The sequence below is a fragment of the Quercus lobata genome, chromosome 2 (genome assembly GCF_001633185.2).
Source record: "Quercus lobata isolate SW786 chromosome 2, ValleyOak3.0 Primary Assembly, whole genome shotgun sequence".
Lineage (NCBI taxonomy): Eukaryota > Viridiplantae > Streptophyta > Magnoliopsida > Fagales > Fagaceae > Quercus > Quercus lobata.
The window spans coordinates 51,861,460-51,887,422 of NC_044905.1; the positions used below are offsets into that span (position 1 = coordinate 51,861,460).

The 25,963-nt window shown below is 37.9% G+C and overlaps 3 protein-coding genes across 4 annotated transcripts; all 3 read left to right on the forward strand.

The window, feature by feature from the left end:
- Positions 1-340: 340 nt before the first annotated feature.
- LOC115966075 lies at positions 341-1,474 on the forward strand. The gene is made up of 2 exons (XM_031085409.1): positions 341-1,166; positions 1,281-1,474. Exons 1-2 carry the CDS (start codon positions 341-343, stop codon positions 1,472-1,474), a joined length of 1,020 nt encoding a protein of 339 aa, XP_030941269.1.
- Positions 1,475-3,534: 2,060 nt separating this feature from the next.
- LOC115966082 lies at positions 3,535-4,374 on the forward strand. Its single transcript, XM_031085419.1, has one exon. It carries the CDS (start codon positions 3,535-3,537, stop codon positions 4,372-4,374), a length of 840 nt encoding a protein of 279 aa, XP_030941279.1.
- A 15,092-nt stretch (positions 4,375-19,466) lies between these two features.
- LOC115975813 (putative pentatricopeptide repeat-containing protein At3g23330) lies at positions 19,467-24,929 on the forward strand. 2 transcript variants are annotated; one of them, XM_031096813.1, is made up of 3 exons: positions 19,467-22,432; positions 22,917-23,041; positions 23,863-24,929. In XM_031096813.1, the coding sequence occupies exon 1, from the start codon at positions 19,567-19,569 to the stop codon at positions 21,937-21,939; it is 2,373 nt and encodes a 790-aa protein (XP_030952673.1). In that variant the 5' UTR covers positions 19,467-19,566; the 3' UTR covers positions 21,940-22,432; positions 22,917-23,041; positions 23,863-24,929. The 2 variants fall into 2 exon arrangements, with proteins under 2 accessions (XP_030952673.1, XP_030952672.1); XM_031096812.1 differs by lacking the exon at positions 23,863-24,929 and having other exon boundaries at positions 22,917-23,311.
- Positions 24,930-25,963: the final 1,034 nt, after the last annotated feature.

The window sequence follows — 25,963 nt, forward strand, 5'->3', positions numbered from 1 at the left end:
ACATTTTAACTCTCCATACGTGCCTTTTGATGAAATATAACCCTATGGGTATAAATAAAGGCTTATGTTAACTCCACAAAATAGTAAGTTAGAGAGAAACACAAGAAATTCTGTGGTCATTCTCCAATATTGCTATCTGTAGAACCTAACATCTTAGTTGTATCCTGGGGACAAATTTGCGATAACCCTTTAGCAACAAGTGTGGGGGGCAAATATTGTCTATGGAAAACGATATTGTGCCTCCAAGTTATTTATTTTCTGTTTGTCTTTTATGTTAACCTTGTTCTTCCATTATTACTTTGTATAACATCCCCAACAATCTTAGACAATATTTCCTACGATGGAAGGAACAAGTGATATTTTAGCATTGAAGATGTTGAATCATGAGTTGGTGAAATTGGATCGCTTTGATGAAACCAATTTCTCTCGATGGAAAGACAAGATGAAATTCCTACTGACTGCACTCAAACTCTTCTATGTCTTGGACTCGAATTTGATGCCTTTTCCTACTGCGAGTGATGTAAACACTGATGAGATAAAGGCACAAAGAAAGAAACAGGAGCAAGACGAACTGATTTATAGAGGGCACATTCTCAATACTCTTTCGGATCTTCTCTATGATCTCTACATATCAATGAAGTCACCGAAGGAGATTCGAAATGCTTTGGAAGCAAAATGCAAAACTGAGAAAATAGGTACGAATAAGTTTATTATTCAAAAGTATTTTGATTATAAAATGCTTGATAATATCTTAGTTTTAGATCAAGTACATGAGTTAATTTTGGTCAATAAACTCCGTGATTTATCAATCAATATTCTTGAATCATTCCAAGTGGGTGCAATCATTGCGAAACTCCCACCAAGTTGGAATAATTTTAGGAAGAAGCTTCTACATACGTCAGAAGATCTCACTTTAGAAAAATTCGGACAACATCTTCGAATTGAAGAGGAAAGTCAGGTTAGAGATGGGACTAACACCAATTCTAAAGTAAATGTGAACAATGTGAGCAATGTTCAAAGTGGGAGTTCGAGTAAGGCCAATAAGTACTTGAAAGTGAACAAAAGTGGGAGTGATTTCAAGAAGAACAACTCCAATAATCCCAACAAAGACAAGAAGAACCGGGCTTGTTTCGATTGTGGAAAGAAAGGCTATTACATTCACGAATGTAAACTCTTAAAGAACAAGAAAAAAGATGAATAAGGCAATGCCATTGAAATGAATGTCATTAAGGACATTGTTTCTATGGTAAGTGACATACATATTGATATGATCACTGAAGTTTATATGGCTATGATTGCAAATCCTTTTGATTGGTGGTTCGATTCAGGTGCAACAATGCATGTGTGTAACAACAAAGAGCAATTCAAGACTTATGATGAGTCTTCCATAGAACAACAAGTGCTGATGGGTAACCACACTAAAGCAAAGGTTCTTAGAAAGGGCACCGTTGAAGTGCAAATAAGTTCTGACTAGATGTTGATCTTGACCAATGTTTTTCACGTACCCGATATCAAGAAGAATCTTGTTTCTGCTAGTTTGTTATGTAAGGGTGGTGTAAAAGTTGCACTTGAATTGGACAAGTTAATCTTGTCCAAGAATGGGATATTTGTAGGAAAAGGATATGCTGCTGATGGCATGTACAAACTAAGTATTATTAAGAAAGAAGTTTCTGGTTGTGCTTATTTTGTTGATTCTTCATATTTGTGGCATGCTAGATTAGGACATTTAAATTTCAAATACTTGAAGTTTATGTCAAAGCATGGTATGATTTCATATAAGCATGATGATGAAAAGAAATGTGAGATTTGTATTCAAGCAAAGATGACAAAGAAACCTTTTTCTAAGTTGGATAGAAATTCTATTATGCTTGAACTAGTACTTTCTAATGTTTGTGAGTTGAATGGTGTATTATCTAGAGAAGGTAAAAGATACTTCATTACATTCATTGATGATTTCTCTAGATTTACATATGTGTATTTAATGAGAAATAAAGATGAATCTTTTGACATATTCAAACGTTATAAAATTAAAGTAGAAAATCAAAAGGATAGGAAAATAAAGATCCTACGAAGTGATAGAGGTGGTGAATATTTTTCTAATGATTTTTCTATGTTTTGTGAGGAACATGGTATAATACACCAAAGTTCAACCCCTTATACTTCCCAACAAAATGGTTTGACTGAAAGGAAAAATAAAACTCTTGTAGATATGGTAAATGCCATGATCTTAAGTGCAGAGCTCTCATTTAATTTTTGGGGAAAGACATTACTTACAGCATGTTATGTGCACAATAAAATATATTCCAAGAAGATTAAAGTATCTCCATATGAGTTATGGAATGGAAGGAAATCAAACCTTGATTATATCAAAATGTGGGGGTGTTTAGCCTTTTATAGAGTGGTTGATCCAAAAAGAACAAAATTAGGATCAAGAGCTATAAAAAGTGTGTTTGTAGGTTATGTTGAAAATTCAAAAGCATATAGATTATTAGACTTAAGCTCTAATACAACGGTGGAATCAAGAGATGTTGAGTTTATTGAGGATAAATTCGATAAAGATTCCATGGATGCTTTGATACCTACTCAAACACAACAAGGTGACTTTAATCCTAATACTACTTTGGGTGGTACTAAAAGGATTGAAAGCAAGGTAGTCAATTTTGTACCGTATCGGCTGGTATATACCATACTGGCCAACAAACTGGTACAAAATACCCCATTGTTTCGTACCAGAAAAAATACCAGCCGTACCGGCAAAATCTGACTGTTCCGGCCGGTAAATGGATACCGGGCCGAAACATGAAAAGCATTTTTTTTTTGGTTAATTTTGACATTTTTCAAGGGCAAGATGGTAATTTTTCTAAATCCTAATTTTGACCTAACACTACCCGCACAACCCTCTTTCTTTCTATCTCTCTCACGCTCTCTCTCAACTGCTCTGTGTCTCTCACTCTCTTGGCCACTCTGTCTCTAGGCTACTCTGTCTCTTACTCTCAGGTAAAATTTTGTCTTAATTTTTTTTGTGTGGAATTATATTTCATGTGGAATGTGATAAATAACAAATTGATTACTGTGTTCGTGAATTGATAGCAAAATTGATTATTGTGTTGATATATATTGTTATTTCATTCTTGATTTTGGTTAGCTTGAAATATTGGGTTAGTAATTTACAACTTAGTATGACTATTAATAAAAATGTAACTTAGAGTTATTAACAAATAATTGATGGTATATATGCAGTGTGAATTATGACTGAAAATCAGTCAAGTGTAGCATCTGGTCTGGCTGTAAGATCCAAGGATCCAACATGGGCTTATGGTCGTGCTGTGTCAAATGCGAGAAATAACACCCAGTATACTATTTGTTGTAAAATGATAAGGGGGGAAGGAATTACTAGGCTTAAGTATCATTTAGTTGGGATTCCGGTGATGTTGAAGCATGTAAAAAAGTATCTGAAGATGCAAAATGGCAAATGAAACAGTTGATTGAAGATTTAAAGAAAAGTAAACAGAAAAAAAAAGAAGAAGAAGAAGAATGAATAAAGAAATTGCAAATCCCTATGATTTAGAGGAGGATGATGATGATGATCATCATGATGAAGGTAATAATGATAATGAGAAAGGTGGTTCAAAGAGTCATTCATCAGTTAGTAATTATAATACCAAAGGGAAAGAAATAGTTGGAGAAAAGTCAAACATTAAATCTTTTTTTGCTCCAAGAGCAACTCCTAGTTCTCAACCATCCATAAGATCTTCTTTGGCCTTAAAGCAAATGGTTAAGAAGGCAAGAATGAATTTTGCAAGATGGTGGTACCATGCTAATATACCTTTCCATGCCGCTCGCTCTATGTATTATCAAGAAGCTTTAGATAGTGTAGTAGCTATTGGGCCTGGTTTTAAGGGACCTTCTTATCATGACTTGAGGGGGCCTTTATTACAAAAACATGTGGGTGAGATGAATTATTATCTCTTAGATGTGAAAAATGATTGGAAAGTTTATGGGTGTTCAATAATGTCAGATGGGTGGACAAATCAAACGAGAGCTCCAATCATTAATTTTTTAGTGTATTGTCCAAGAGGTACCATGTTTCTTAAATCCCTTGATGTGTCAGGCTTAACAGAGGATGTAGATACATTGTTTAAGTTGTTTGATAAAGTTGTTCAAGAAGTTGGGGCTGAGCACATTGTGCAGATCATTACAGATAATGATCCTTCTTACAAGTTTGCAGGAAAGAAGCTAATGCAGAAATATGGGTCATTCTATTGGTCTCCTTGTGCAGCCCATTACATTGATTTAATGTTGGAAAATTTTTCAGATAGTAGATATTTTCCTATCATTGATGAAACCATTCAAAAGGCTAAAAAGATTACCTAATTCATATACAACCATGGCAAGATTTTATCTTTGATGAGAAGCGACTTCACTAATGGTAGGCATTTGATTCGTCCAGCCATCACAAGGTTTGCAACTGAGTTTTTAAGTCTTCAATGCTTGACTAAATTCAAGAAAGAACTTAGGCAAATGTTTACTTGTGATCAATGGGTTGAATCTCGACATGCTAGAGATGACATGGGAAAGGAGGTGGTTGCAATTGTTTTGGAAGATAAAGAGTTTTGATTACAATGTCAACAAATAGTGAAGATTAGTGAGTCTTTGGTTAGAGTACTACGTCTTCTAGATGGGGATGAAAAAACCATCAATGGGATACTTGTATGAGGTAATGGATAAAGCAAAGGAGATTATAAAAGCAAGGTTTAAGAATAAAATTTCTGCATATATACCATTTACTAATGTCATTGATGCTAGATGGGATAAACAACTCCATAGTCCATTACATGCAGTAGGTTGTTATCTCAACCCTGGAATCTTCTTTAAGCCCTCATTTAAGAAGCAAAAAGATGTTACAAAAGGCCTACTTAGTACCATTACAAGGTTGGTTCCTGATCTTGATGAGCAAGACATTCTTAGTTCTCAAATTGAATCATACAAAAAGTCTTTTGGTGACTTTGGAATGCCTATGGCAATCCGCCAAAGTGAAAAACTAATTCCAGGTATGCTATATGTATCTATACATACATATATATATATATATATATATATAATATATTTCATTTGAAAGTTTGTTATTTGCTTTGTACTAAATTAATATTTTCTTTTATTTTTGGAAGTTGCTTGGTGGGAGTAATTTGGAAATGACACTTCAGAATTACAAAAGTTTGCAATTCGAGTGCTAAGTCAGTGTTGTAGTGCAACTGGTTGTGAAAGAGCTTGGAGCACATTTTAGTTTGTCCATTCTAAGAGGAGAAATAGGCCTGAGCATAAATGTTTGAATGACTTGGTATATGTTCGTTATAATCTATTGTTATGAGAAAGGTATGTTTTTAAATATATTCAATTTTTATTTTGAATGATTAGAAAATGTCACCAATGTATGATATTGATTTTAGTAGGAACATTAGAAGGACAAAGGATTACTTGGATCCTATAAGCCTTGATAATATTGATTTAATAGAGGATTGGGTAGCTGAGGAATTTGAATTTTTGTTACTAACTGAAGAAGATGTGAATTGGGCTAGCATTGAAGAACCATTATCAACAATGACTTTGGAAGATGATGATGATGATGATGTTGTTGCTCTTGATGAGGATGATGGTGACAATGATGTTGTGTTGACAAATGCTTATACTCATGTATATTATGGTCTTGATGTAGATCCTTTGAAGGATGGGAGTAGATGATTCTATGTAATTTGTGTTAATTATTTGTATTATTCGTGTGCAATGAACAATTAAGTTTTCTGTTTTTTATATTGTGTTTTTTTTTTTTTTTTTTAGTTGATGCTAAAGTTTAAAATTATGAATAATTTGTTCTTAATTGAAGTAATGTTTTATGGTAAATAAGAATTTTTGAGGTAATGTTTTATGGTAAATAGAGATTTTGTGTGTATGTGTGTGTGTATACATATATTAAATATATAAAATAGCGGTAAATCTGAAATGGTACATCAATATTGACCGATATTTGAAATATATCATACCGGTGGCCAAACTGATACAGCCTCCGATACGGTATTGACTTCCTTGATTAAAAGTGGTTCACCAAGTGAACAAAGAAAGAGTCAAAGGATAAGAAAAGTAAAGGACTTTGGTTCATATTTCATTTCTTATCAAGCTTAATTATTTTTTGTTGAAGGAAATAGACAAGTAGTCCTAAATAAAATACTTATAGTGTTTAACACAAGGGATGATCCTAAAACATATGAGGAAGCTATGGCTTCTAGAGATTCAGCTTTATGGAAAGAAGTTGTGAATGATGAGATGGACTCAATATTATCCAATAATACTTGGGTCCTAGTGGATCTACATATTGGTTCAAAACCAATCGGTTGTAAATGGGTATTTAGAAGAAAATATAATACTAATGGATCAAAACAAACCTTTAAAGCAAGGTTAGTGGCAAAAGGCTTTAAACAAAGGGAAGGAGTAGACTATTTTAATACCTATGCACCGGTGGCTAGGATCACGTCTATTCGTGTATTGTTAGCTCTTGTATTTATATACAAGTTGATTGTACATCAAATGGATGTTAAGACAGCTTTCCTAAATGGTGATCTTGATGAGGAAGTTTACATGAAACAACCTGAGGGTTTTGTACTTCCTAGAAATGAAAAGAAAGTTTGCAAGTTAGTCAATTCTTTGTATGGCTTGAAACAAGCTTCAAAACAATAGCATGAGAAGTTTGACTTAGCAATTGGATTTTTACACAATAGTTCCAACAAATATATGTATTCCAAATTCACAAAGGAATATGGAGTCATTGTATGCCGTTATGTGGATGATATGCTCATATTTGGTACAAATATGAAAGGTGTATGTGAAACTAAAAAGTATCTATCTTTTGTGTTTAAATGAAAGATTTAAATGATGTGGATACTATTTTGGGAATCAAAATTAAAAGGCATAGTGAGGGATTTTCATTGTGTCAATCTCATTATGTTGAGAAGGTGCTTCAAAGATTTGAACATCTTAATATGAAGGAAGCAAATACACCTTTCGATTGGAGCATAAAGTTGGGTGAGAATACTATAAGAGTAATTGCACAGCTCGAGTATGCTAATGCTATTGGTAGCATGATGTATGCTATGCATTGTACAAGAACAGACATATCGTTTTCAGTGGACAAACTTTCTAGATTTACAAGTAATCCAAGTATGGATCATTGTTAAGTAATTGGTAGAGTTCTTGGTTATTTAAAGAAAACCATAAAGGGACTCTTTTATTCTGAATTTCCAATTGTATTGGAAGGTTATTCAGATGCTAGTTGGATTACTAGTGTGAGTAATAACAAATCCACGTTTGGTTGGATATTCACTCTTGGTGGGGGTTCCGTCTCTTGGGCATCAAAGAAACAAATGTGTATTTCTCACTCCACCATGGAATTAGAATTTATAGCCTTGGCGGCAGTAGGCAATTAAGCGGAATGGTTAAGAAATATGTTGTTAGACATAGACTTGTGGCCACAACCAATATTAGCCATTTCGGTGTACTGCGATAGTGAAGCCACCTTGGGCAGAGCATACAATAAGATGTATAATGGTAAGTCTAGACATATAAGTCTTAAGACATGATTACATAAGACAATTAATAGAATTTGGTACCATTTCAATTGTCTATGTAAGGTCAAATAGTAATTTGACAGACCTTTTAACCAAAGTAGTGTCTCGAGATATGGTTGGGGTAACATCCATTGGAATGAGACTAAAACCCTTCTTTTAAGAGAATCATCAATAATGGGAACCCAACCTCAAATTGATTTATTCTAAAGAGGTATAAAGGGTTACAACAAGCTATTGATACGTGATTAATAAGAACACTAATTTTGTGTCTCATTTAGGATAGATTAGTGCAGACTGTTACAATGAAATTAAGGATGAGTTATTACACTCTTAATGAAGTTCATAGAGTATAAATGTCTGTGTAACAGGGACATAAGATGGAACTTCACCTTTGTGAACATAGAAGTGGTGCCGCTTCTAGCAAGAGTAAAGGGTTTTCTCTTGTAAATGTTCACTAAATCGGGATGAGCACAAGGCCATAATAGTGCTAACAATAGTGGATTTCTAAATATGTTGTGAATGTTCTCATGTGTGTGTTGTTTCTGATTTCAACACATAAGAGTTTTGGTTTAAGCACCAGGCTACCATTAACTCTGTTGATTTCTTAAGCAATTACACTAAGAGGAGGTTTAAGTTGAAAGACACCTTTCATTATGCATGATAGAATATCAATCAACTAAGACATATATTATTACAACCTAGTGGGGGATTGTTGTATATATAGGTATATACATGAATAGGTTGTAATAATGATGTTTGAGTTTGGAGAATATTGTTTCATAAAGTGAAAATTCAAAATTAGGGATTTTTGATAGGTTGAAGCTTTGGCTCGATTGATCAAAATGGTAAGAAAATAATCCTGGAGTTTCTGGATGTCTCTATCGCTGCTCGATTCCTATTCAACCAATCAAAAAGAGCATTCGATCGATTGAAAGTAACTTTCGACTGATTGAAAATCATGAAACAAGATTTTCTTTAGAATTTTTAGATGACTGTTCAAAGAGTTTGAAGAGGTTTCAAGCTTAGTGAACGGTTTTATAAAACATTTTAACTTTCCATACGTGTCTTTTGATGAAACATAACCCTATGGGTATAAATAGAGAGAAACACAAGAAATCTTGTGGTCATTCTCTAGAATTACTATCTGTAGAACCCAACATCTTGGTTGTATCTTGAGGACAAATTTACGATAACCCTTTAGCAACAAGTGTGGGGGGAAAATATTGTCTAAGGAAAACAATATTGTACCTCCAAGTTATTTATTTTTTGTTTGTCTTTTGTGTTAACCTTGCTCTTCCATTATTACTTTGTATAACACTCCCAACAACTATGTGTCCCCTACATTCTATAGTGCGATGTAAATCCAATGGCTAGAGTTTTCCAGAGTCAATAGGCGGGAAAATTACCCTTCCCTTTTCACCCCTATATAAGGGGAGGTAGGGATCATTTTCCCCACTTTTAGAAAACTTTACCTTACCTTCAAAGAGGTTGCTCGAGGAGCCCAACTTCCTATGCTTGTAAGTGCTTAGAGCCTTTGCTTAGCGTAGAGCTTATCTTATTTATTTATTTATTTATTTTATTATTCTTCTTCAGAATGGGTAGATTTGTTAGCTTAGTAGACACACTCGAAGGGAGAGAGGCTTTCAAGCTAGGTATAACATTTTCATAGGAGTGACCATAGAACATTGTGAACTAGGGGAGTGGTATAGGCAAATTAGGGATGTAGTTATCCCTATGATAGCCTTTATAGAAGGGGGATTAAGGATCCCTATGGATAGGGTTATGAGGAACTTCCTCAACTTTTTTAGGATCTGCCCCACCTAGTGCTCCCCAAACCTTTTCCAGGTAGTAAGTAGTGTAGCTCAACTGAACGAGAAGATGGGTGTGGGCTTAACCCATCACGACATCAACTGGGTGAATAACTATTAGGATAGCAATGATACGAGTTTTACCTTAGGACTAGGGTTCCCGCAGTTAGATTGATCTCCTGTCTTCCCGAGACAAAAAAGGGCTTGGACGAGGATATCCTAATCATCTCAGGGGATTGACTTGATGGATATCATTGCCCCATTAGAGATGGAACTCCAGGTGGGGTAATTAGGGGCTTAGGATTTTGATATCATTTCTTTTCACTATTTTTTGCTCAGTTGCCTCTTCTCGTATGCCTTGTATTTTTGATGTACTTTTTCCCTTTCTTTTTTAACAAACAAGGAGTTCACTGTGAAGAAATTCAACTTAGTGAACACCCTCAACCTCAATAGGATCCTGAAGTCCGAGATATTCTTGCACATCGATAGGCAACTTCATGCTGCCCACGTCATTCTTAGATATACCCTAATATCCACTCACTTCCAGTCTTCAAAGAACGTGATCAAGGCCAAAAATCCTCAGCTTGCCAAGATAGATGTGGCCATTGAAGGATTCATCAAACGTCCTCCCCCTTTAGGAACTCTTCTTGTTGACCTTACCGTTCAACAAGTCTTTGAACTCATGTAGGTTGAGAAGGAGCCTATACCATTTGAGGAGGAGCCCAAAGAGGTCGTGAAGGAGCCTTCATTCAAGGACCTCGAGGAAGATTTTGGAGTCTTTGACTGGTTGGACCCGATCATAAGCCCATGAACCAGTTCGAGGGCTCGGCCTATTATACAATTTAGCATCAACCAAGAGGTTACGGGCATGCTAGAAGGGATGGTGATCCAGAAAAGATCTTTCAACCTCCTTGCTCTTCTAGAGTCTCATGCGGGGGTGGCCCTTTCCATCAGATGCCTCCATAAGGGACTTTGCCAAAGGGTGAAACGGATATGTGGCTAACTCGGTGGAGCAGGCACTCCTGCTTAGGAACATGGCTGAGCTAAGGAACCTCAAGAGGCATGATGTGTTTCTATCATTAAAGAGGGATTTAGCGTTGGTAAAAATTCTAACTCTAACCCCCATTTTTTTTTAATAAAAATTTTAACTATATTCTTTTCTTCACAATAAGTATTGGATTGACCCTTTAATTTTTTTTTTTAAGGCTGTTCAAACATCCCACATCATCAATGAATGGGTGGACCTTGCTATGACTTAGTTTAAAGAAGAGAAGTCAAAGAAATTTGCGGCTACTAAGACCTAGGCTCAGACTGAGAAGAAAGCTAAGGAGACCCTTAACCTTCTAGCTGAGAGTGAGAAGGCCAAGAAGAGCATTGAGGCTGCAGTGCTTAGGTTCGAGAAGCAGGCCCAAAAACAACGTAGTCATCTTCAGAAGGTAGAGGAGCAATTGGCCATTGCTAAACAAAACATTGAGGCCCTAAAGAAAGAGCTGGAGGGCAACAAGGCCGAAATTGAAAAGACTGAGTAGGCAGCCTACGAGCTTGGGAAGACAGAAACTGAGGCAGAACTTTAGGCTCAACTTAAATAAGGCTACCGAGGATTTTGCTAGTAGGTCTGGGCCAAGGCTTTGAATGCGGTTGAGGTGAGCCCTTCATCAGAGCTGAAGAATCTAGAGAGGATCATTTTTCCCCTTGCTTTTAGGACCAAGGCTGTCAACTCGTCTACTCCGGAAACTAACTCTTTTGCTTTGGCTCCTCAGCCTCCAGCTAAAGGTGGGCAAAAAGAACATGAGAGTGAGAAAGAAGCTGACAAGGAAACTTAGAAGTAGGGGTTAGGAATATAAGTTTAGGCAAAATTCTATTGTAATGAGATTTGCATCCCTATTCCATCTCTTCCCTTATGTAACCCTTTCTTATAATTAATGAAAATTGTTTTTTATTTATTTAAATGACATGTACATAGCGCATTGCATTATTCTTTCTCTTTTCTACTTCCCTTTTTTTGTTTAAAAGAAAAGTTTCCAAAGAACAGACAATTAAAGCCATCCTGAATATCTTAAGGGCTTAAGAGCCACATCAATTTCTGGGTCTATGTTCAGAAATTAAATAAATTGAGATTTTGTTTAGATTATTATAGTACTAGCTTTAAGTGAGGCAAGAGTCCCAAGGAATCAAACAACAAAGGCTCTGTTTAACCCTTAGCTTATCTTAGAGCGAATTTACCCAAGGCAGGTGACCCGAGGAGTCAAACCTAGCCGAGGATCTGTTCAACCCTTAGATTACTTTTTAGAGTTAATTTACCTAAGGTAGGTGACTTGATGAGTTGAACCTAATTGAGGTTCTGTTTAACCTTAAAATTATTTTTAGAACTAATTTACCTAAAGCAAGTGACTTGAGGAATCGAACCTAGTCAGTTTAACCCTTAGATTATTTTTAGAACTAATTTACCCAAGGCAAGTGACTCGAGGAGTCAAACCTAATCGAGGTTCTGTTTAGCCCTTAGATTACTTTTTGAGCTAATTTACCCAAGGCAGGTGACCCAAGGATTTGAACCTAGCCAAGGTTCTGTTTAACCCATAAATTACTTTTAAAGCTAATTTACCTAGGGCAGGTGACCTAAGGAATCGAACCTAGTCGAGGTTTTGTTTAACCCTTAGTGTAAGAGGAGACCTTTTTTGTTTCGAGTTTGGTTTTGGATCTTGGTAAGCCTAGTATTAGTAATAACACACCAGGACAACATAAATTTACACCATACACAAAGCATGAATAACATTAGGTTTCTTTATTAATAATAATAATATCTACGTAGGTTATTGACATTCCATGATTGGGGGAGTGAGTTTTTGTCCAAGTCTTTTAGGCGATAAGCTTCAGTTCCTGCCACTGATATGACCCGATAGGGCCCTTCCCAGTTGGGGTCTGGCTTCCCCCATGTGGAATTCTTCATATTTCCTACAACCTTCCTCAAAACTAGGTCCCCAGGTACAAATACTCTTGCCTTAATGCCTTTATCTATCTGAGCTTTTGCTGATAATAAGCTAACTTGACGGTGGCAATTTCCCTCCTTTCTTCAATCAAGTCCAAACTGGTAGAGAGGAGTTGTTCATTCCCATTATCATCAAACTAGTTGATTCTCATCGTCAGGAATCTTATTTCTAGGGGGATAATCGCCTCCAAAACATGCGGCATAGAAAAAAGGGGTTTTGCCAGTCGATCTCCTCGGCATGGTGCGATACACCCATAGAACTTGGGGTAGCTCATCCACCCACTTGAATTTTATCTTGTCTAACATTTTCTTTAATCCATCCACTATAACCTTATTGGTAGCCTCAGCCTATCCATTACTTTGAGGGTAGGTTGGTGTGAAATATATATTTCTTATACCCAATTTGCAACAGTATCTTCGGAAAGCTTTGTTGTTGAATTGGAGACAATTGTTCAAGATAAGAGTGTGTGGTATGCCAAATCTCGTGACAATATTTCGCCAAATGAACCTCTTCACGTCCTGATCTTAGATATTAGAGAAGGGTTCAGCTTCAATCCATTTGGTGAAATAATCAGTCTCGACAAGGAGCCATCTATGGTTTCCAACTGCTTTTGGGAATGGCCCAACAATATCTAATCCCTACTATGCAAAGGGCCATGGACTGGAAAGAGGGTTAAGGATCCCTTTCGGCTAATAAACGTTTAGGGCATACTGCTGGCATTGGTCGCACTTCTTAACAAACTTCTAGGTGAACTTCTGCATGCTAGGCCACCAATACCCTTGGGTAAGAGCTCTATGCAACAAAGACTTTCCCCTATGTGATTGCCATAGACTCCTTCATGAAGTTATTCCAACAAAGCTTCTACGACCTCAGGATATATGCACAGCAAGTATGGGCCCAAATAGGAGCACTTGTACAATTTGTGTTTCTCGGAGAGCCAATATCGTGGGGCCTTCTTTTGAATCTTTTTAGCTTCTACTCTGTCTTTGAGAAGTGTTCCATTTTTTATGAATGAGACCACTAGGTCCATCTAGCTCGGTTCGATGTGCACTACACTTACTGGTATGTGAGTTTTATTATCATGACTCGAGGTTGACAAGCTTTCCACTATTATAATCCTCAGCAAACTTTCTCCTATGGAGGTGTGTAGGGTTGCAAGCGAATTAGCATGAGTATTTTTGCTCCTAGATACTTGGCTTATGGTAAAGGTTCCAAAGCTGGCCTATAATTGCTTTACCTGGCCCAAAGACCACCACATTCTTTGATCTTTGGCTTCAAATTCTCCTCAGACCTGTCCTACTACTAGCCTTGAATCACAAAAGACTTTAATGGATTCCCCCTCGAGTTTTTTGATAGAGTCCAAGACAGTGATGAGGGCTTCGTACTATACTTCATTATTTGTAGCCAAGAAGTCTAATCTTAAGGATTTCTCGATGGTGATGTGTTCTAGGGAGATAATGACTGCCTCAATTCTCGAGCCCCTCATATTAGTGGTCCCATCCACGTACAATGTCTACTATGGCAGAGGGGACGCCACAATAGCCATCACTCCTTTGATTAGCATACCATGCTCCTCGATGTCTCCTTTCTCTGCCTCTTCAATGAATTCAGCCACCAGGTTGACCAGAACTTGCTCCTTTATGGCTATCCGAAGGAGAAATTTGATGTCAAAAGCCCTTAATATGGTCCCCCACTTTGCCACTCTCCTGATGAAATCTAACTTCCAGAGCAAAGCCTGTAAGGGAAGTTGGGTGAGGAAGATAACCGTATAGGCCTGGAAGTAATGTGGAAGCTTCTTCATGGCACGTATGATGACTAAGATGACATTCTCCAAAGGGAGAAAGTGGGTTTCCGTTTCTTGGAAGGACTTGCTCACATAATAGACAGGTTTTTGCACCCCTTTTTTTGTTTGAACTAGAGCTAAGCTAACCGCATAGGTCATAACTGTTACATAGGCATACAAGATTTCTTCTTTTTTAGGTCTGGATAAGTTAGAGGATTGGCCAAATACTTCTTTAATTCCTCATAGGCCTTGTCACATTCCTTAGTCCATGCAAAATCCTTCCATTTGTGAAGCAATTGAAAGAATGGCCTACATTGGTCAACTGACTAAGATATAAATCTATTTAAAGCGGCTGTCATTCCAGTCAGGTGTTGTACCTTTTTCAGGTTTCGAGATGGGTGTAGATTATGAATGGCCTTGATTTGATTAGGGTTAACCTCTATTCCTCGGTGGGTGATCATATATCCCAAGAATTTTCCAGATCCCACTTTGAAGGAACATTTAGAGGCATTCAAGTATAGCTTGTATTTCCTTTGAATTGAGAAGACTTTATCCAAATCTCCCAATTACTCAGATACTTCTTTGCTCTCTAGCACCATATCATCTATGTAGGCTTCCACATTTTTACCCAACTAGGCTTTGAACATTCTTGTCACCATCCTTTGGTAGGTGGACCTAGGATTTTGTTAAGCCAAATGGCATTACTCAGTAATGGTAGTTATTGGTTGGGGTGAGGAAAGCAGTTTTTCCTGGTTGGGCAACGCTAATAGGATTTGAAGATAATCCTGGAAAGCATCTAGAAAGCTCATTCAAGGATGACCAAAGGTCGCATCGATGAGCTAATCGATCCTTCAACCAAGAAGGGATATTTGGGGCAGGCCTTATTAAGGTCGGTAAAGTTCACAAATACTCTCCACTTGCCTGTTTTCTTCCTAACCACAATAGTATTGGCCAACCATTCAAGGTAAAATACTTCTTTGATAGCTCCTACCCTTTTCAGCTTATTAACTTCTTCTTTTTCTACATCCACGTGTTCCTTAAAGGAACGCTAGGGTTGTTGCTTCCTCGGTATTGCTGTTGGGTTCACATTAAGGTGATGGCATAAAAAATTCGAATTGACTCTCGGGACTTCATACATGATCCATGCAAAAACATCCAAGTTATTCCTTAGGAAGGCCAGCAGTTGAACCTTTTTGGTTGACGATAGTTATGTCCCTACTTGGAAATATTTCTCCTTGTCTGCCCCAAGGATCACTTTTTCCAATTCTTCACATTGTATATTGGCTTTCCCCGTCTCATTCGGAGCCCTCTTCTCACCTGTTGCTAATTGCTATGCAGTGAGGCTTGAGTCCAGATGACTGATTTGTAGTGCTTGATGCCTCATCGCAGCAACCATGCATTGCCTTGTAACTGTTTGGCATCCCAATAACTCCCTAACAAACCCTTCAGTTGGGTACTTTACTTTCACATGCAGGTTGGAGGATAAGGTCTCCATTGCATGGAGCCAAGGCCTTGTCAAAATAGCAATGTAAGGAGAATAGGCATCTACTACGATGAAATCCACTTCAACTATCTCGTTTCCCGTCTGCACTGGCAACCTGATCATCCCCATGAGGGTAACTATCTTTTTATCAAATCCAACTAAGGAGATATCGTACTTACTGAGATCCTCGGGCTTTAACCCTAGCCCCTTATATAGATTTGGATGCATGATCTCAGCTCCATTTCCTTGATTTATCATCACTCTTTTCACGTCAAATCCTCAAATCCGGAGTGTAACCACGAGAGCGTCATCATGGGGTTGGAAAGTGCTTACCTTATCTGCCTCAAAAAATCCTTCGCTCTTACTCCACTTAGACTTCTTGCGCTCTTCTCTAGCTGTTAGTTATGGAGAAATGGCCGTCAACCCAAATGAGATACCAATCTCCCTTTTTGGAGCAGCAAAAATAACGTTAATGGTCCCCAAAGATAGGGGCAGTGTCAAATCCCTTTAGAGACTAGAGCTTGATTACTCTCCTCGCCCAGATGGTTGGTGCATAAACTGCTTCAGCTTTCCAACTTTAGCTAATCGATCCAAAAAATCACGCAGTGTCCTGCAATCTTCAGTCGTATGACCTTGGTCTTGATGATACTAGCATTATAGGTTCTGATTTAACTTGGTGGGATCCCCCCTATCTTGTTCAGCCACTTGAAATACGGCTTGTTTTTAATCTTCTCCAGCACCCAGTACACGAGCTCCTTGAATATAGAATTCACTGCTTGTGCATTATTCTGGGGTGCTTGATTGAAAAACTCCCTCCTCAGCTTGTTGGGGCTGAAACGATCAGGCCAAGGGTCTCTTTGCTTAGGAATGAAGACCTTCGCTTTTCCTTTACCCTAAGATTGGTCATCTTCCACCCTTTTGTGCTCCTCTACTCTGTCCATTAGTTGGTGCATACCACAAGTAGGCTACATGGTAAGGGATTTTCTTAAGTCTGAATTAATAGGAGCCCCATTCTAAAGGTTCAGATTGCCACATCATCGAAGTCTCGATTAATCTCATTGAAGAGTTCCCAATATTTGTCCAAATATGTTTTCAGAGACTCCCCCTCCCTCATTGCCATAGAAAGCAGGGAATCTAAGGGTTTGGGGACCCTACTGCACATAACAAACCAGGCACCGAAAGCCCTTGTTAATTCTTCATATGACCTTATGGACCCTTCCTCTAACCCATCAAATCATCTCATGGCCATGGGTTTGAGACTGGAAAGGAAAACCTTGCACATAAAGGCCTTGTTTCTAGAGCGAATGGCCATCCTCTGATTAAATTGACTTACATGCTCCACCAGGTCTATCTTTCCATTATAAATGGTAAACATTGGCTACGTAAAATAGTGCGACAACTTAACATCCTCAATATAGCAAGAGAAAGGGGACTGAGAAATTTGACATAAGGCGCTCATGGCATCACCCCCCAAGCTTCTTGAGGGAGGTGTTCTATGTCTTCTATGAGGATGCCTCTCTCCCCCCATCGAATGAAACGGTGTTGCATGGATCTCAACTTGCGGACTCCTAGTTCTCCGTTTATAGCCCCTCTTATCTACAAAGTTGGAACTTGGGCTTGGTGAACTGCTCCTAGACTCCCTTATATGCACCCTTTGACGAAGCCGTTGTCATAGATGACAAACCTCCACTCCGAGATCATGCATCTCCTGGTCTTTGGAATGTGCCTTGAGGACACATAGTGGCTTCAACTTATGTGAAGTAAATGAATAGGTTTAGCCCTTATGCTAGGAGACTGTGCTAGAGCTTGATCCCTTTTAAGGTTCACAAACTCATCCCTATGACTGGACCCTACTGACTCTTGTCCTTCACTTTGAACCATAGTTACACTTCTTCTTGAGTTTGCCATTTCTTAATCACTCAAAAATATGAGTAAAGATTTAAGGTAACCTTCCCATTAACGGTGCCAATTGTAAAGGACGTAATCGATTATGAAGCCTAATTAAGAGAGGAATGGACTCAAAACCAGGCTTGATGCAATTAATTTGTAAAGATGGGTTATCAAGGCCAACCTTTTGAGCCTTAACTACTTCACTTGGTGATTTAAAGAAAGGAAACAGTCTAAGACAACAATTTTAGAAGAGAATAATAGAAAGAAGAACAAGGATTCCTATTCAAGTTCTTCCTTGGGCTAGCCGAGGAACAATGGTTCTTTGGATTACACGCTTCTCGATTATACAATTCTTAATTCCTCTCCCTTTACTCTCTATTTCTCCCTTTTTAATCCCTTTTCTAGGAGGATATTTCTTACTATATATATAGCTACTGGGATTGCATCCTAGCCTTCCACTTGAATGGTCGTTGATCCTCCCTTGAATACTTGTCCCATCGTTTCTTTGCTGGTGGTGGTAGAGTAGGATGTAGACTGTGGGGGCACTATTTAGAGGTCATTTTACCATTAATGCGGCAGGCTGAGTTGGTACAGTGCATAAAATGTGGAGGTGATGGGTGCTTTATCTTGAAGCTTTCTCCTCCCATTGCTTGCACGTCTCTACTTCCTTTCTTAGCATTCAGTCATATGACCTTGGTGGTTTGTCTATAGTCTCCCGAGGAGCGTATGCTCCTCAAGCTCTTCAGGCGGGCCGCCTTCCTCGGTTTCACTATCTAGATTATCCTTATTGTGTTGTGCCTAAGTTGATGAATAGTCAGGTCCAATTGCTCCTCGGTTCGAGCCTATAAGCTTCCTCCTCCCACAATTGTATTGTACTAATTAATTGAACTAGACTAGTTCTTCAACTGACGTATCCCTTTAGCTACATTTCTTATATTCTGTCTAACCACATTTTTTCTCGCTTTATTTTATTTTTCAATGGCCAAGAATACTCTTATAACATCGCATTCAAAACCTTAAAACGATTACCCATAAATTTACTGTCCCTCTTGATTTCAAGAACCTTCAAAGAGAACCAACTCTAATACGAAAACAAGAAACTAAAAAAAAAAAAAGTAATATAGTGAGTAAAATAGATGGAAATAAAAAAATCTTGATGAAAAATTTAGAAAGAGACATGTAATAGGTGAATAAAGTAGATAATTGGGTTTTTTAAAAAACAATAAAGCTTTGTTTACATAGTTGCTTGAATATAGCAGAATTGATTGAAATTGATGCAATTAATTGAAATGGGTTGAAAGTTAAGTTAGAGTGGAATAGAGGGTTGGAATTAGTTTGAAGAAAAACTTTGTTTAAAGGAAATCTTTCTTTTTTCACTTGGACGAAAAAGAATAAAGACACAACAATGTCCATTTGGGTAAGAATATGAAACATTTCATTAAGAATCTTGTATTTCTAACAAAATCTTCTACGGTTTAAATCACCCGCAAAAAAGAGGGATAAATTCCATTCACGTACGCTCAGATTTAAGCTAATACCAGCCAACTCTCACAAGGAGAGTGAGTGAGGAGTGCAAATGATAATGAAGGTAAAATCAACGTGTAAAATGAATTCCGGGTTTGGGGGAAGTATTTTACGGTAAACTTAAATGTATTTTCAGTTTGACCGTAATTTCAGGTGTAAAACATTTTCCAAATTTCATTTACACCTGAAACAAACATAGCCTTAGTCCTTAAGACAATTTAGAAAAATGAATAATTGATTTAACAGTTTTTTGAGACAAAATTGGTTTTAAAAATCAGATTAGTAAGTTTTAAAAAATTTTGAGCTTGATTGGCGTTAGTTAGATTTTACCCCCCCCCCCCCCCCAAAAAAAAAAAAAAAAAAAATTCTGTAACATTTCACCCAGATTAATCGCTAGGCTCTAGTAGTAGCGTTTTCCACATCTCCACCGCCACCACCATAATGCCCGTTGACAAAATACCATCTCCTCGAACCAATGACCTCAACTCAAACCCTTCTCAAAACCCTCCTCAAAAACCCATCCACCATCAAAACCAAGTCCCAAGCCAAACAACTCCATGCCCAAATCCTCAAAACCAAATCCCCATGTTCCACTCACCTCTCTATTCTCCTCTCCATTTACTCAAACTTTAAGCTTTTGCATCACTCACTTCTTGTCTTCAACGCCCTCCATTCTCCTCCCACTCTTGCTTGGAAATCCATCATCAGATGCTACACTTCCCATGGCCTTTCCCACCAATCTTTGGCTTCGTTTATCCAAATGCGGGCTTCAGGCAAGTATCCTGATTGCCATGTTTTCCCTTCTGTCCTGAAATCATGCACGTTGTTGATGGACTTGAGGTTGGGCGAGTCGGTCCACGCCTGCATTGTAAGGCTTGGTATGGATTTCGATTTGTACACTGGCAATGCGCTTATGAGTATGTATTCTAAGTTTGAAAGCATGTGTGAGAGGGGCGTGCGCCACGTGTTCGATAAAACTCCTGAGAGAAGGGAAATAGGAAAATGTAGGGAATTGAGTTGTAGAATTGTGTCTGAGGAGTTAGAAAGTGAGGCAGGGATGCTATGCTTTGATAGGAATGCAAATAGAGAAAAGGGTGTTGGTGAGTCTTTGATAAACAATAATTTTGATAATGGTAATTCAAATGAATTGATAAATAATTTTGAAAAACAGATCATGGGTATTGATCATAGTGTTAACTTGAACCAAATTAAGGATGAGTTGTTTCAAATGAATGATAGTTATAAGAGAATGGGAGGCACAAGGGCTTTTAGAATGGATAGTGTGAGAAAGATTTTTGATTTGATGCCAAACAGGGATCTTGTTTCTTGGAATACTGTGATTGCAGGAAATGCACAAAATGGAATGTATGAAGAAGCTTTAGCAATGATTAGGGAGATGGGGGGTGCCAACTTGAAGCCGGATTCCTTCACTTTGTCAAGTGTCCTTCCTATCTTTGCAGAATATGTGAATGTAAGAAAGGGGAAGGAAATCCATGGGTATGCCATAAGACATGGGTTTGATGCAGATTTGTTCATTGGAAGTAGCTTAATTGACATGTATGCAAAGTGTACTCGTGTGGAAGATTCATGTCGGGTCTTCAATCTCTTACCTCAGCGTGATAGCATTTCATGGAACTCTATAATTGCAGGGTGTGTACAAAACGGTCTGTTTGATGAAGGCTTGCAATTCTTTCAGAAAATGTTGAAGGCTAAAATTAAGCCAAGGCATGTTTCCTTTTCAAGTATTATGCCAGCTTGTTCTCACCTGACATCGCTACATTTGGGGAAGCAGTTACATGGATACATAATTAGGGGGGGATTCGATGATAACGTGTTTATAGCTAGCTCCCTTGTGGACATGTATGCCAAGTGTGGGAACATTAGGATAGCTAGGAGGATTTTTTATAAGATGGAGCAGCATGACATGGTCTCATGGACAGCCATAATCATGGGATATGCCTTGCACGGGCATGCCCATGATGCCATTGCCTTATTTAAGCAGATGGAAAAGGAGGGAGTAAAACCCAATGATGTGGCTTTTGTGGCTGTGTTGACTGCCTGCAGCCATGCTGGATTGGTAGATGAAGCTTGGAAATATTTTAATAGTATGACCCAGGATTTTGGAATAGTTCCAGGCTTGGAGCATTATGCTGCTGTTGCAGACCTTCTGGGTCGAGCTGGAAGGTTGGAGGAAGCTTATAAGTTTATCTGTAACATGCATATAAGACCGACAGGAAGTGTCTGGTCAACATTGTTGGCTGCCTGTAGAGTTCACAAGACTGTTGAATTGGCAGAAAAGGTAGCTGGGAAAATATTCAGGGTTGATCCTGAGAACATGGGAGCATACATTTTATTGTCAAATATATATTCTGCTGCCAGGAGATGGAAAGATGTAGCAAATTTGAGAATCTCCATGAGAAAGAAGGGCATGAAAAAGAAACCAGCTTGCAGCTGGATTGAAGTTAGCAACAAGGTTCATGCTTTTGTGGCTGGAGATGAATCCCATCCGTATTATGAAAGAATAAATGAGGCACTGAAAGTTTTACTAGAGCAGATGGAGCGAGAGGGATATGTTCCCGACACAAAAGAGGTGCTCCATGATGTTGACGAGGAGCAGAAGAGATACTTACTGTGTAGCCATAGCGAAAGGCTCGCTATAGGATTTGGCATCATCAGCACTTCTGCAGGAACAACAATTCGAGTAACAAAGAATATTCGTGTCTGTGTGGACTGCCACATAGCGATTAAGTTTATATCAAAGATAGTTGGCAGAGAGATCATTGTGAGGGATAATAGCCGATTTCACAATTTCAAGGATGGAAGGTGTTCTTGCGGTGATTATTGGTGACATGGCATAAAGATCATGTCTATTGGATTAGATCTGAAGCCATTAGAAATGGGCCGAGCTGCAGGATGACTTGGTTGATTAAAAACACACAGTTTTAAGCATGTCAAAGAGATTGGTAGCCACCACTAACCAACCAATAAAAAAGGAATTCCTTATGGCACTGCTAGTCTGCTACCAAGCAAGCATAGGAAAATACTAAATACAACGAAACTGCATTGTTGCAAAGCCTTCATCAACCAAGTTGTTGTCATCTACTTCCAACACTGCAGGAAATGACATTGTTCCTTTTAAGAACTGCATCACATGTTTGGTTCAGAGAACTATCTACTGATTACCAGAAATTTCTTTCAGGAAGAAAGACATCACTCCGTTGTAGAACTGCATCACATGTTCTGTTTGGAGAACAATCTATTCATTACCTGAAAGAATTCCCACAGCAAAGTTCATTCATTCAGATAGCAATGTGTATCCCATCACTCACTTTTTTAACAAGGTTATCATCTTTACATGAAAATTTTTAATCAGCAGAACTGACCTATCTAATGTTTGATTAAATTGCTTGGTGCATGTGACTAGGTGAGGTTGCAGAAATATGCTTTGTACTGCTTGCTGTTTCTTCTGCATTCACTAGTTCAGAAGATTAACCTTCAATCCCCATTTCTAGAATAAAAGTCTTTTTAAACAATTTGGTTATTTTTGTTTATTACTAAGCCCAGTATTGGCAAAGCCCCAAAAAAATTCTTGATTTTCATAAAACACCTGATCGGATTGGAAATTAATAATGGTGAAAATTCAGGCTTATAACCAATAATTCCTCAAAATATTTCCATTTTTCGAAGGAAAAAAAAAATTCAATTGAAATCATTTTTCATTCTAAACGTGGTTTCTCCATGCTACTGGATTTCTACTGGTTGCATTTCTGGAAGATTTTTCTGCTCTTAGATTTATCTTGTATGCTGATAAGATCAATATTGCAGGTTGAGTTATTTTGCAACAACTCCATAAAGACTTCAATATTTTGCTTCACCAGAAGGAAGAGATGATCTATAGCAATACAATCAGAAGGAGCGAAGAACTGTTCTTGAGGTGATTTCAAATAAATGTATTGCACTGTTCCCTCCTTTGTTTGTTTTTGTGTTGTTATTATTTGTTCATAAATCTGCTGAACACTGCATGAGATAATCATGTGTCAAATTTTTTATGTTTCATTTCTAAGCCTTGATTTTTATGCGATTCAAGAAATTTGTCTGATATAATTGAGGGCTTTTGGGAAGATCAAAGAACATTATATATAAGCAGGCACATGTAGATGAGACGCAATTGGTGCTTTCTCATGTGTAACATATTGCTGTCTTATTATGTTTCCTGTAGTAAGAGGAAAAATGTCATTTTTATTTATTTATTAATTTTCTATTTATCCTTTTATATGGGCTTTTGAGGGAAAACTTTTTAGACATCAAATAGCTTATTAAAATTATGAATTATCTGAACAATCCAAGCAATTTTGTTTCCTGTAAATAAAGGAAAAATGTGATTTTTTTATTATTAATTTTCTGTTTATCCTTTTATATGGGCTTTTGAGGAAACCTTTATAGACATTGAATAGCTTATTAAAATTATGAATTATCTTAACAATCCAACCAATCTTCATAATCTATTCTTTGTTTCTCTTAGATGCTCCAGGTGAGATTAGGTTCTCTCTTTAGTGAATTATTATTATATGTAATCTAGGTATTATCGGACTTCCTGTCTGTCCAGTTGCCATATGAATGGCTGGTGCAACCTCATATGATCATATTACCTGTATATATACTTAAATTCTAGCAAGAACATGCATTTTTATTCCAGCATGGTTTCAGAAAGGAACCCTTCCACCCCCCCGCCACCATCACTTCCCCTTATTCTTATTGGACCTGGAACCAGTTTTGCAGTCACCCTTTCATGGATTTGTGGAGGATAGAATGATACAAAGTGAATCCAGTGCAACTGCTCCAGTTTTATTCTGCTTTGGTTGCCAAAGTGAGGATAGTGACTTCCTATACAAAGTTTTTTGATTGTTGCATTCCCAAAATGGTGGGATGCTTTCTGAAGCCAAGGGTGGAGGTTTATTGTTGCATTCTCAACAGATCAGCTACAGAAGGTGTAGGGGTTGAGTCAACCTCAGTTGGAATAGATGAATGTCACAATTAATTTTTATGTGGGAATGAAGGGATAGCTCACAATGGGAAATCCAAGGAGACCAGACCCAGAAACAAGAGAGGTGATATTGGGCCAAAAAATACTCACATATAAGATTACCTAAGTTGGTTTCTTCCTTAAACACAAACGTGCAACAGTGGAGAACTGGGAGATTTCTCTCCGATACCCAATTTCTCTCTCTTTGTGTATCCTTCCCAATTTTTCTGAACCCCTTCCACTATGGGGTTTTCCCCTGTTTATAGGGATGTAAGCAATGGGCATGCTATGATAGGGGCTCTGCTCTGTTAGACATCATATTCCCTTTTTAGAATCATAGTGGGAGTATGTGTCTAGCCCACTATTCATACTGATCACTTCATCAATTAGTGCGTGGGCCCCTATTTTCTTCTTTTGACATCGCCATTACAGTTATTCCTCGTAATTAGTGTCATATCTTGAGGAATGTGCTTAGCCTTGGAGAATCCCCAGGCATTATGGTTCCTTGGCCATATACCTTAGGCAAGTTCTCCTCGGCAAGCCAATTTCGGATGAAATTCTCCTCGGTGAGTGGCGTTGGGGACAATGGGCCATTTATTACCCTCCCACAATACACACACACACACACACACATGTATGATGTACTTTTTGGTTTTTACTTTTTATAACTCTTGCACCTTGGTTTTTGTAACGATTTTTCAGATACATATACACGGTTCTTTTATTGATATTGTGTATCTTTTCCACATGTCTTGTTCTTAATGCTTATTGATATGTGCATGTGTTTGGTTTTATTGAGCAGTTATTTGAACTTCTTATATTCCACATGGTACTTTTAATACTTCTTGTTTAAGTGCATTTCAAGAAAGACAAGTTAAAGCCATTCAAGACTAAGAGCTCTGTTCTTACAAATGTTTTCTAGAGTTCTAGTTTAGATTAAGCCTATTTTTCTTGTAATTTGAGTAGAATGTATTTATGTCATTCATGTATTCTTTTATGGTTTTGTCATGGATTGCCAAATGGGGAGGTTATTAGGGTCAAACATTGTATGTGTTGGAAAATCCATGTCAAAATGCATTTTTGATGTAATTGAGTTGTTAGTTTTTAGTGTCCAAGATTGTGTTGAAGAACTACATTAAAGTCACAAGAAAATAGCTCAATAATCTTCTAAAAAATGTGGAAGAATCACTGCCTCTATACAAGGCTTGACTCCACTTGATAGATTGAGGTTCATTAAATCTCAATGCCAAGCTTGACTCTATTTGACCAATTGAGCCATAGGTTTTCTAAATTTTTGTTGTTGTGGCACATGATGACTTGGCTAACTTGGGATTCATGCACTAGGGTTCAAAAGGTTTAAATACTTGTATGGGGAATGCCTTGGGGTCATTGGGCCTCGGACTCTAGCCTCATAACATTGTACGGGATAGGGACCCAGGCCCGTTGGGCCTTGGGCCCTGACCTTGGGATGTAACACCTAGCCCTTTCCCCGTCAGACTCATGACCTTGACCCAAGCACCCCTTAAGACCTAGTATGAGCCTAATAAACATAACCGGACCATGTTACTTGGAGCGTCAAAAGTGGATCACACCTAATCAATCTTAACTTGGTCGGGTGTGTGATTGCTTGGCAAAACAATGTCTCGGCTTCTTGATGTTGCCTTAAGTGATATCGCTACCAAGTAGGCTCTTGAAGGTGGGAATCAGTTCCAATGCCACTACCACCTCACCCACCTAAAGACGATGGAATTAGACCCCCATTCGCACTAGTAAGGGGGAGTAATCATGACACCTCCACTTACCTTGGCCTATAAATAGGAGAAGCTGGTGAGGAAGAGGGGGTTGGCAA